The sequence below is a fragment of the Protopterus annectens genome, chromosome 16.part0 (assembly GCF_019279795.1).
Source record: "Protopterus annectens isolate FY-2018-M chromosome 16.part0, PAN1.0, whole genome shotgun sequence".
NCBI classification, from domain to species: Eukaryota; Metazoa; Chordata; order Ceratodontiformes; family Protopteridae; genus Protopterus; species Protopterus annectens.
The window spans coordinates 433,074,366-433,086,850 of NC_056750.1; the positions used below are offsets into that span (position 1 = coordinate 433,074,366).

At 43.9% G+C, this 12,485-nt stretch overlaps 1 protein-coding gene across 1 annotated transcript in view; it reads left to right on the top strand.

Moving 5' to 3' along the window:
• Nucleotides 1-12,485, top strand: part of NEK6 (NIMA related kinase 6) — a 3,457,780-nt gene that overhangs the window by 1,952,004 nt on the left and 1,493,291 nt on the right. The window contains exon 5 of the mRNA XM_044058651.1: nucleotides 10,907-10,969. Within this exon, the coding sequence (XP_043914586.1) occupies nucleotides 10,907-10,969 (63 nt within the window). The remainder of the gene's footprint in view (nucleotides 1-10,906; nucleotides 10,970-12,485) is intronic.

A 12,485-nucleotide genomic window follows, 5' to 3' on the forward strand; every position in this document is an offset into this window, starting at 1 on the left:
CTTCAGCTGAACCTCTGGCTAAGTCTCGCCTGGCTCCCAGCCTGGGCTCCCCTTGGCTCTGTTGGCCCTGTTTTTCTCCGGAACCGGAGGTTTGCTTTTGTGACTTTTCTTGTGCATTGGATCTGATGCAGACCGATATATTGGAATATGTACATATTTATTAGTATAATATTCATTTATTGTAGGCAGCCCGACCATATTTTTTATCTCGACTGTGGTTCAAGTAATGTTCTGTGCACCCATTTAACTTTGTATGTTTCTTTTTTAAAGAAACTGCTCTCCTGTTATTTGTAGTGGTTGCTTGTAGTTTAGTAATTTTGTAGCTACTTTGGCAGCAAGCAAAATGCTAAAACAAACCCTCCTTGAGCATTACTCTATTTGAAATTACTTAATCTTTTTTCGTAATCACTGTATTCATGTGTCAGGTCTAAAGTTTGTTTTTCTTTAATCTTGCAAGTTTCATCTGTGTGTACTGTGCATTAGACGTTATGGAGAAGTATTCAAAATATGGCAAGAGCATGATTTAGATGCGCAGACTTTTGTGGACATAAAGTAATGCTGTTGTGGTTGTATCAGATGTAAAATAACATTGCTTTGTGCACATCATCCAACACAGACCTGTGTGACTACTTCAAGCAACAGAAAGAGCCAGATTAAAAAAGAATACTTTTTTTCAAACTTGACTTCTGAATTCTAACTTTGCATACTAAATCAAAAGTTGTAAGTAAATAGTATGAGTAATTTAAAGGGATTTCATATGTCTTTTCACTTTCTGGATTTTCCTACTAATCAGTATCTGCACCTGCTATAGTAAACACTTGTGTTTTGGGGAAGCAGACTTCTAGAAGGCTGTAGCAAGAAGCTTTTTGAAAGCATTTGCATTTAGGAATTAATTTGTGATTTAAGTCTGTGTCCATGTTTTGGTTGCAGTTCCACTCCACTGAAGCCCTTTTTCTTTATGTTCCTTCTCACTGCCTGCCCACCATCATTCATCCACAGCCATTCAGCCCACTCATTCCTCATAAGGACAAGAGCTGATTGTGGAGGCCAACACTCATGCAGCCATCAGGCGATTTTCTGTTTAGGCCCAGACCTTGCCATTTTGGGGCTGACGTATGTCTGTGTCAGTCTTAGGGTCTACTGAGCTCCCCCCCCTCATGGAAGCACTCCCATCCAAATAGTAATAAAGGCTGACATCACCAGCTTGTTTTGTTTCGTTTAGCAGTGATTTAATTCTCAGTTAATTTATATTGCAACATATTTTTTACAGAGAATATCTACTTATAGCAGTACCTAGTCATTCCAAAGTTTATGTTCCTGGGATATGTAAGTTAATGGTCCATTTGCGATTATAGTGTTGCTGTTAATACAAATATGTGAGGCATTTTGTCACTGCTTTGTACTGGAAAAGTTTAAGTGCAGAATCGTAGGCTGTCCATGTCATTATTGATCATGGATGGGTATTTAGATCCGACCTCGGATCCGAGCCGGCAGAGTGAGTGACAGATCGTGAGCTCAAGCTCCTCCCCTCCCCTTACTTCCTGTTACCCATAATCCTCAGATCTCGTTTGCCGCGATTGTGAATGGTTGTGTTCCTGCTGCTTGAGCTCATTTACTGGTGGATAAGTACATTTTGGGGGTTATTTCTGTACTTTCTGTCTCCTTTTCCCCTCTATCTAATAAGTTTTAGTAGTGTCAGTGTTTTTGTAAGATTAGCAGTAGATTCCACCCCCCCATTAGTATTTTGCTGGCATTAGGGTTTTTTCCCACCCTTTTCCACTTTCTACTTCTTCTTCTGTTCCCCCTTTCTATGAGAGTGTTTCTGTGTCTGAGACTGTTTTTTGGGGTTTTTGTGATGGCGGAAAAACCCACTGGATTTAGATGCTGCGTCTCGTGGTCGGAAGCTAGCTCTTGCTGACACGGATGAGGAGTGCGTCTACTGTCTAGGAGAGCCCCATTTGGGGATTGAGTGTGAGATCTGTGCTTGATTCAATCCCATGGCTCTCTTAGAATGTAGGAACAAATTACTGCTAAAGGGACTGGCTAAAGGGGGTCCTCTGGTCTCTGGCTCCCCCTCCAAGGTCTTTTTGGATCCCAGGAGGAAGCCCTCTTTCTCTTGAGATTCCCTAGCAAAATAGCCCAAGCTTTCGGATCCATGTGCTCCAGGTCCAAGTCCAGCCTCAGGGGCATCAGCTCTGGGGCCATGTTTGGTTCCGAAGACCTCGGCTCCTAGGGCCCGATCCGACTCCACTGAGGTTCGAAGGTCCTCGGATCTGATCAGTGGTTCGAAATTCCCCTCAGTTCTGACAACCTCTCGGATCCGTTAGCGGGGAATTTTGTTAGCTTGTATCCATCCAGACCTTCGGGTCTGATGGCTCCTTTGGAGCTGATTGTTATTATTGACTCTCCAGCCCCCTCCAAGCTCTTGGATCCTAAGAGGTCTAGCAAGTCCTCATATAGGAACCACAGCCATTCTACCCACTCTGGCCATTCTTCAGTCTCCTCTCGGTCCACTAGGAATTTGCTCCCATCTGATATGGACCAGATGATGAGGAGCTTTCTCATAGCCCAAATGGAACTGGATCTGCTACTGTCCCCTAGTCACGTGCCAAGGGTTGTTTCACCTACCTCTGATCTCTTTTCCTCGCGCCCAACTCCCGAGAGCTCGGTGCCCCAGGGTCAGAGCTTGCCTAAGGAGAGGCTGTTGGCATTGGGTAGTGCCCCCACACCGCTTGGGTCCCTGGCTGGATCAACCCACTTGCCCGCTGGGTTATCTTTGCCTCGGGCCTGAGAAATGCCCGGGGACCACAGGGAGGTTCTGGTCTGGAGTTTTCAGATCATTCCCTTCAGGGCCTCTGCCCTGGATAGCTTGAGTCCAATATCGTCCGGAGATGTCAGCACGGTGCTGGGGTCTCCCTCCCTTTTCCAGTCGGTCGTGGCCAGCGGGGAGGAGGGTGGGGCCTTGTCCAGTCCATCCAACTTCCAGGCGATAGAGAGGACCGTCTCGGGTTGGTCGGTAGCCTTTTTCTCGGCTCTGGACCCTACCCTGCCTTGTTCCGTTTTGGGTGGGGAGCCTACATTATAGGTCCAGGATCATTCTCCTCGGGATCGCCTTCAGAAGGGCATCACCCCCATAGGGGTTCCCTCCTCCTCTGAGTCCTTCCCAGAGCCCACGGTGGAGGAGCCTCCTTGGAAGAGGACTTGCAAGAGGAGGCACCTAGACTCCCCTCGAGAGTCGCTAATGGAAGACACAGATTTCGAGGAAGGGAATGGGCCTCCAGACTAGACTACTGTCCAAGGAGGTGTCCTTTGGCAACATTCTTGAAATCCTGAAAGAGTGGGTCTTCCCCACCCTGTCTTCTGAGGAATCCGTGTTCCTGATGGCATTTGGGGCAGACCGATCTACTTCCTGGGTGTCTCCCACTGCGAACAAGTTAATCAAGCTTGTGGCCAGCAGGGCGTGGAAGGAGTCGTACACAGTTGAACCGGTCCCTAAGAGTGCTGATAAACTAATCAGTCCCCTTAGGGACAAACCATTTTCGAGCAAAGGTGTCCTGGTGGATACTATTATAGTTGCCACAGCCAACAAGAAAGAGCTTGTGGAACAGCGCTCTACAGTCCTTCCCCTAACAGGGAGTTTAGGGCGATTGACCGGTTTGAGAAGTGTGTGTATGCCTCGGCTATGTTCGCACTGAGGACTACGAATTACATGGCACACTTTACATGGCTGCAAAGGGATTTGGTCTCGGAGCTTTCCTCTTTGGTTTTGGAGTTGTTGCCTCCGGAGACCCTCAAGGTGATGTATCCAAAGCTATCCACACTCAGTTCCCTAGCTAATGCCTCGATGAGGTTGATCTCGAATGCTGTTGAGGCCACCTCACAAGCAGCGGGTACAGGCATTGGTATTAGGGGTTATACATGGCTTTGTCTTTGCGGGTTTGTTAACAACTTTAAGGTGTCCTTTACTAATGGCCCATTTGATGGATCCACTTTCTTTGGTCCCTAAGTCAAGGACACATTGAACCACAGTGAGCAGGAGGGAAAGGCCATGTCAGCGGTCAGTATCAAGTTTTCTACTCCCCAATGGTCCTCCTCTAAGACTCAGAGGGGTAGTAAAAAGCTATGGTTTCGCAGGACACAGTCTTCCTTCCAGGACTCTCCACAGGAATCCTATTCTTCTGGCCGGGGAAAGGGATTCGATGGCAAGTGCCATCCCAGGAGGACTGCAGAATCAGGGCTTCTGAGAACGCTTCTCAGAGAAGCCCCCACAGCGCTCCTGAAGTGCTGTTTGACTGTCCTGCCCTGGAGGCAGTTGGGGGTCGTATCTCCTTACACCACGTGGCTTGGGCTGCCATTACCTCAGACCAGTGGGTGCTAAACATTGTGCCCAAGGGATACTTCATACCCTTCGATCACCCTGCTCCAATCCAAAAGTGACTACCGGACATCCTAACCTGCCAAAGGTAGTTAGCTCTTTCAGAGGTGTCCAGACCTCCTTCAAAAATGGGCCATCCAGAAGGTCCCAACAGGACATCAAGGATCCAGTACTTAGTCTCGCTTCTTTTTAGAGTCCAAAAGAACAGGGGACTGAGATGTCCCTGCACTGGCCCAGTAATCAAGGAGCCTCAATCCTCACCACTGGCAACACTGAGGGATGTGCACAATGGGAGGATGACAGGTACATGCACAGTAAAGTGCAATTTCCCTTAAGAGCACACAGAGATCACAGACAGTCTGGGGCTGGTTTCTCCAGATCTCCAATAAGTCTCCTCACTGGTACAGCTATAGGGTCTAGATCACAGCCAAGTGGTCAAGCCAAAACCACAAAAACAGTCACCAGCCAACACAGGCTCCTGAGTTCTAAATAAATCCAGAAGCAGACAATGATAAAAACACAGAAGAACTCGGGTACCACCAAGGTTTCCAGTTTCAGTTGAAGTTTTAATGTTAAAACATAAGCATTTTTGCAGGAAGACCTGCTTCATCAAATGCTAATAAATAAACTAAAATGCGCTTCTATTTATACAACCTCTAACAAATACAAGTAGTCACATGATACAAATTAAGTGATAACAATTAACATCATAGGGTATAATTTGGACTCACTGACCTACTAAGTGAAGTAAATGCACACACACATGCACTGCTGTTTGTAAAAAGAACTTATGAAAAATGTATAAAACACACATATATATGTAAAAAAAAAAATATATATATATATATATATATATATATATATATATATATATAAAACTGGTCAACACCCCCACCAGAGGTGACAACATATTGGACCTGGTCATCAACATGGGCGACCGGTGTTCCACACTGGAGATCAACCCCTCGGTGGTTAGATCTGACCATAAACTAATCACTCTGGATATCTACATTCCGCCCCCACCCCCGGTCAAAGAAATCACCATGAAAAACTTTTCAGAAGCAAACTTCACGTTACTTAAGACCGAGGTGGAAAGTTTAAAATCCCCCATGCTAAAGGATAACGCTGCCCAAGCTGCAAAATCCTTTACTAATGCACTCTACGAGCACCTGCAAGAATGCATGGATCATGCTATCCCAAGCAAAACCAAGACTCACTCCTCCAAGAAAAGGAAACCAGTCTGGTGGACCCCTGCCATAAACAAGCTATACAATAGAAGGAGGAAACAAGTACAGAAAAGAGTAAAATCCCAAGAAGGGAAGACATCCCTGATCAGTATCAGCAAGAAACTACGATCCCTCATAAAATCATCCAAGGCTAGCTTCGAAGGAAAAATTGCCAAGGACTCCAAAGATAACCACAAGGCATTCTTTAGCTAAGTCAAGAATCTAAGTGGTAATTCTCAGATCTGCTCGGAGTTAGTGCAGAATGGCACAAAATACACTGAACCGACTGATATCGCCAACATTCTGGCAGACAGGTTCAGTGCAAACTTCACCCCCTCTCACCCCCAAAAAGGCCCATAACCATACCAGAAGAATGTAGTACCCCTGAAATCACAGACACTCAGATTAAAACAGCCCTCTCCAAAGCCAAAAACACAGCATCAGTGGGATTGGACGGTGTCCCAAGATGCATCCTACATGAGCTCAAAGATGAACTAACCCCTCACCTAAACACACGGTTCAGACTCAGCCTCTCCACATGCTATGTGCCCATAGAGTGGTGCACAGCAATGGTTATTCCGCTCCACAAAGGTGGAGCCACAACAGAACCCAGGAACTGTTGCCTTATAAGCCTGATTAGCTTGGTCTGCAAGGCTATGGAGCGCATCATCATGGATCTCCTTAACAGAGACATTGGGAACCTCCAAACACTGGACCCTTCCCAGTTCGGCTTTGTTAAGGGCAGATCATGCCTCCTAAACTTGGTAGACTTCTTTGACACAGTTACCAAGCCTTTAGACGAGGGAAAGGTGATCCACACAGCCTACCTAGACCTCGCAAAGGCCTTCGACACCATTCCCCATTCTGGTATTATAGATAAGCTCACCAGCCTGAACATAAACCCCTACGTCATGAGATGGGTTGCCAACTGACTCACGGACAGAACCCACATGGTAAGAGTTGTGGGAGCTAGATCTGACTCTAAACCGGTTACAAGTGGCATTCCCCAGGGCTCAGTCCTAGGACCCCTCCTGTTCGGCATATACTTCTCAGAGGTACAGGTAAGCACAGGAGGACTATGGCTGACCAAGTTCGCAGATGAATGCAAACTATGGGCTATAACTGACTCTCCGCCTGACACAGAAATCCTCCAAAAGGGTCTCACTGAGACAGATATCTGGTGTCAAAACCATGGCCTCAAGCTAAATGCCAAAAAGTGCATAGTCATCCCCTTTGGAAAAAACGAAGTACCCACAAACTACCACATAGGTGGTAGTCCCCTAAATACGGAAGAAGTAATAAGGGATCCGGGGACCCAAGTAGATAGTAATCTCTCCTTTGATAATCACATTGCCAAAGTGGTTAGAAAATCCTTCTATGTGACCCACCTTATCACAAAAGGGTTTGCATCCAGATCAAAAGAGGTCATTGTGCCCCTGTATGCATCACTCATCAGACCCGTCATAGAGTACAACGCCCCATTTGGGATGTACCTTACAAGACACCTGCAACAGCTGGAAAGACCACATAATTACCTCACCAAGAGGATCACTGGCCTCAAACAGATGTCCTATGAAGCCCGACTGAAGAAAATCTAGCTGTACTCGGTTGCATACCGCCTACTCTCTACCTGACATACAAGGCCATGTCCAACCCAGAATTCATTGAAATGCTCCACCTAAAAAAAAAAAAAACATATCCCCTCGAGCCACATGCTCTAGGGATCTAAACCTCACCACAACAATAAATAGAACATGCTGGAGGGATAGATTCCTTTCCCAGAGACTTCCCATGCTCTGGAACAAGATTCCAATCTACATTAGGCAGAGCTCCTCACTTACACTCTTCAAGAGCAACCTTGACTTGTGTATGGGAAACAGAATGTTTACCCTGGGAATCACTTCAGTGGCTCTGCTGGAAGAGGGACAGGGAATTAATCTAAGGGGGCAGTGAAAGCCAACACATTCCAGCTAGGCTATTAAATGCCTTTGGGCAGATAGCCTAGTACCTACCTACGAACCTATATATATATATATATATATATATATATATATATGTGTGTGTGTGTGTGTGTGTGTGTGTGTGTGTGTAAAAAATAAATAAATATATATATTTATAGATATATATAAAACATAATCTTTTAAATGCAGCCTTGAAATATAACACTTATACATCTATAAAAGTGTATATATAAAAATATGTATATAAGTCAGCATACTTCACTGGTGAGACAGCTAAGAATTTAAACAAGGATCTGGATTTTAGCTTAGGTTTAAGTGGCACATATTCATTTAAACCATCCCCTGATTCTCCCCTAAGTCTAATAATCCATCTGACCTCTAACTGCTCGGTCATATTACATACATCTCCCCCCTGATATTCTCAAAAATTATGCCTATGGCCATAAACTTAAAGGTGTGTTCAGAGTTAGTACTGATAAATGCAGCAAACACTTTACCTTGATCCCCCACCGGAGGAGTCACCCAGGGATGCTCTGATTCACGATTGAACACCGGGACTCCTCTATGCCTATCCCACAACGCCCCTCTTTCCCAAAGTTCTACAGAAAGCCCGTCTCCTGAAGGCTCACCTCATCCTCATTGCCCCCTTTTGACCTCATCAGATGTAGTTCTCGTTCCTCTGGTCTCATCTGAAAGGTCCACCTTGGATATTGGATATATTACAGGATCTCATTTCCCACCCATGGGGACTGCCTTCTCCCAACCTGATGTCGCTGAGGATGACAGGTTGGTACCTCCAGTTCCAATGATCGTCAGCCAGGCCAAGTTGCCTTCCCTGGTGAAGTATATTATTTTGGCTTCTCAAAAACCTTCCACTAAAAAGGTTTATTCCAACAAATGGAAGAGGTTCTCGCTTTGTGGTTATCAGAGGGACACCGATCCCTTTTCAGCTCTTGTTCCAGATATCTTGGCCTTCCTCTCTTCTCTTTTCCAGCAAGGGACCAGTTTCTCGACGATTAAGCTGAAGTTGGCAGCTGTATCCAATTTCTGTTTAAACGATAGTCCCATGTTTTCTTCTTGGCTCTGCAAGGCCTTTCTCAAAGGGGTATTCTTGCTTAGGCCTCCCTTCAAAGATCCATCTCCTCCTTGGGATCTTACCTTGGTGCTGCAGTACCTGACACAACCTCCTTTTGAACCTGCTACAAAATTTGACATTAAGTTTCTATCTTGGAAGACGGCCTTCTTGGTGACAATTACCTCTGCCAAGAGGGTTTCTGAGTTACAAGCTCTTTGTATAAAACCTCCCTTCATGGTTTTTCATAAGGATAGGGTTTCCCTTAGAACCAATCCTTCCTTCATTCCAAAAGTGGCTTTGAAAATCAACCTAAATCAGTATATCCAGCTCCTGGTCTTTTTTCCATATATCCAGCTTCCGGTCTTTTTTACCAACTTCTGAAACAAAGGGGAGTATCAGCTATATTGCCTGGATGTCCAGAGGCAGTTACATTTCTACTTAAAGAGGACTGAAGATTTTCAAAAGTCAGATCAGCTTTTTGTAGCCTTCTCCCAGGCAAGGAGAGGCAGGGTAATTTCCAAAGTGTCGATTTCTTGGTGGATAGTTTCTTGCATAGTTCACATTTATGAGAGCAATCACTGAGATCTTGCCATACCTGTTAAAGCTCATTCTATGAGGTCAATGGCTACTTCTTTGTTGTTCTGGGCCAGGACTTCCTTAGATGACATTTGTGCTGCTGCCACTTGGTCAACCCCCCCATACTTTTGTAACACATTACAAGTTGGATTTGGTATCTAGTGGTAGAGCCTCATATGGTTCTTCTGTGCTCCGGCATGTCCTTCCTTGAAACCTTCCAGGTTTTGGGTAGCTGGGGACTCTGACCCATCTGTGGTCAGTAATAACACGGATAGCATCAGATAAAGAGTTATGTACTTACCATAACTTGGAGTCTGTGCTATCCAGTGTCATTATTCATCACGTTCCCATCCTCCGTCCCCCTCCTTCTGGTGACCAGAGGATTCTTGGAGTGATGGTGTGTTTGGGTATGCTGTTCCTGGTTAGGACAATGCCCCTGCCGGTATAGTTTTCTAGCAAACTCGAAGTGACGGGAGGGGAGGGGAGGAGCTTGAGCTCAGGAGCTGTTGCTCACTTTGCAGGCTCGGATCTGAGGTCAGACCCAAGGACCCATCCGTGATGAATAATTACACTGGATAGCACAGATTCCAAGTTATGGTAAGCACATAACTCTTCTTCTTTTTTTTTTTTTTTTTTTTTGAACTTGGAGAACCATTAGTCTTTAGCATAAATCCTACAGCAGTTTCAGGGACAAATTTTGCAAATTGTGACTCTGAGGAAACCTTCATCCCTTTCCAAAACTTGTTACTACCACCGTGATTTGATCTCTCCCAAATTGCATCAGTTAATTAACCAATTAGATCAGTGTACTGAGTTTACACTTCTCCTGAAGAAATGTCATATTTCATGTATAGTCAAGGTTCACAGCCCGTTTTCTCTGCATGGCAAAACCAAAAAAAAAATACTTTGGTACTTATCCATTTTATGTAACATCTTTTGTGCAAAATATTGAAGTGTAGAGCAGCTCTGAGACAGATTATATATTGCAGCATTGGCTGGTGTTCACTTATATTGCAGTAGGTTTCAGGAAGAGAAAGTGTAACTTATTTGAAAATAGTTCTATTACATTTGGGTACTCATTTCTGACACTGGTGATCCAAGTTGAGAAACAAAGTATGAACCATCCTGTGCTAAGTGCACATTTAGGATAGCAGTCAGTATGCTGGGGAGTGGGGACCCTCAGTAGTGAATGGTTTTGTCTTTCAGAGAATATAGACAACTGCTGAACTACATGCCTGTACATCTATGCGTAGTGTATAAAATGCTGGTTTCCTCTATAGTGTACTCTAAATCCCTGACTTCCTCTAAAAGGCTGTAAATCCCTTTTGCTTTAAAATCCTGGCTTCCTATAGGGAAATGCTGCCAGGGTTGGGGAGGCCACATCCTAATAATGCCATTGTCCCAGTGCTACTATTTTATCTCTGATGTCTGGATTCTGCACCCCAGACCTTGGCCTAAGGTGTAAAAGACTAAGTATATCAGTAGGTGGTAATCGCATCACACATTATATGCATGTGTCCCTTACAGAGAGACACATAAGAGAGAAAAGGGTTGTTGACAAAAGCACAGTCAATGAAACAGTTACTAGAAATGTGCATAAGACCTAGGGGAGAGCGTGGTACATTTATTGACTCTGGATGATAATATCATTGCAGCATTTTAACTTAAACTGTTGTGTCTTCTTATTTTAAAGATATTTGAAATGCTGGATGCCAAAGCCAGACAGGACTGTATTAAAGAGATTGACCTTTTAAAGGTAAGATTTTTTACTTGTACTACTGAAGTATTTTCTTAGGCTAGTCCAGCAGGCTTTGTGCTCTCTTGTAGCAGCTCTGAATTACAGGATCAGTAATGTATATTTCAGTTGATAGAATATCAGGTCTTGCTTTAGCATGCATTTTTCTGAAGATTATGACGTCTGAAACTTAACGTCGGTCATTATTTAGTGACTTCATTCCTAAATGATTTGCCAGAAAAGTTTTATTTTGCATTTTACAGCACGAACACCAATAAATATCTGCTAAACAAAGCAATGCAGTCTCACAATGAAACTAAACTTAGCATTAAAACTTCTCTGCCCTTGAAACTCACATTCATTGAGACAGCATTGAAACCCACATTCAAAGAAAATACATTTTGCCAGTGGCAGATAAAGTAACTTTGGGCTGTTTTCAAATCATAGGCCCCTTGCACATGAAACATACACATGCTCTTTGATACACCTTACATCATAAAAGTCTACTCAGACTTCTACAGTTCACCAGTATCAGTAAATATACACAATCTCTGAACTAGTAAAAAACATCTACATAATTCCACATTAGAGAAATCTGTAACTAATGAAGATGCTGCTGATAGCAAACAACTTTATATTTCATGGTTTCATCTACAAATAATGTGCCTGCTGCCCTCGAGGAATAAATTGCCTATGTTGCATTAAAAACAATGATACGCTAGTAATATTGCAATAGGGAATGGATGGCAAACTGATAACAGGTTCAAAGTTGCTACTAGATATCTTCGCCAAAACAGACTGCAGCATCCACCTTCCCTTTACAACACAGTAGTATCAGCAATGCATCTACCTACTGTGGGAGAAGAACCCACAGCCTTCTGCATCAAAAGCAAGTACACTTCCTGTTGTGCTATTAACAGTACAAGCAGACTCAGCATAAGCAGCACTAAACTTAAGTTCCCCTGCAGCTCTCAGCTCCTTGTAAAATGTTGACACTCAGCTGTATCTCTGAACTTTGCAGCACAAGAAATCTGGAAAAAGCCAACATTTATTGGGGGGGGGGGGACAAAAGCCCAAAAAACAGGGACACATTTTAAACATTGCTTGTATAATTTTGGAAAGTTGCTAGAATAAAATGCTGCATTATCAGCAAGCATGTCTTGAACCCAGAACCATATGCACTATAGTCAGTGCAACATACCACTATGCTAAATCAGCAGTTTGAAAAATAGGAAGACAAACTTAATTAATGGCTATCATTTAGATAGCTCTCAACCTCTTAGCACAAAAAAACCTGGACAAACAAAGCCAATAATGAGGGAATACAAGTTCAGTTCTCACTTCACACCTTAGCACAAACAACCTGGACAAACAACAAAAACAATAATTGGAGAAATACAACTTCAGTTCTCACATGGGAGAAATACAACTTCAGTTCTCAGTTCTCACCATAGCTCACAACCATTAGAAAAGCAAATCTGAACAAAGTTCAGAAATGGTGGTGGTTAGGGACTTTAGGCTCTTCTTACCCTGAAGC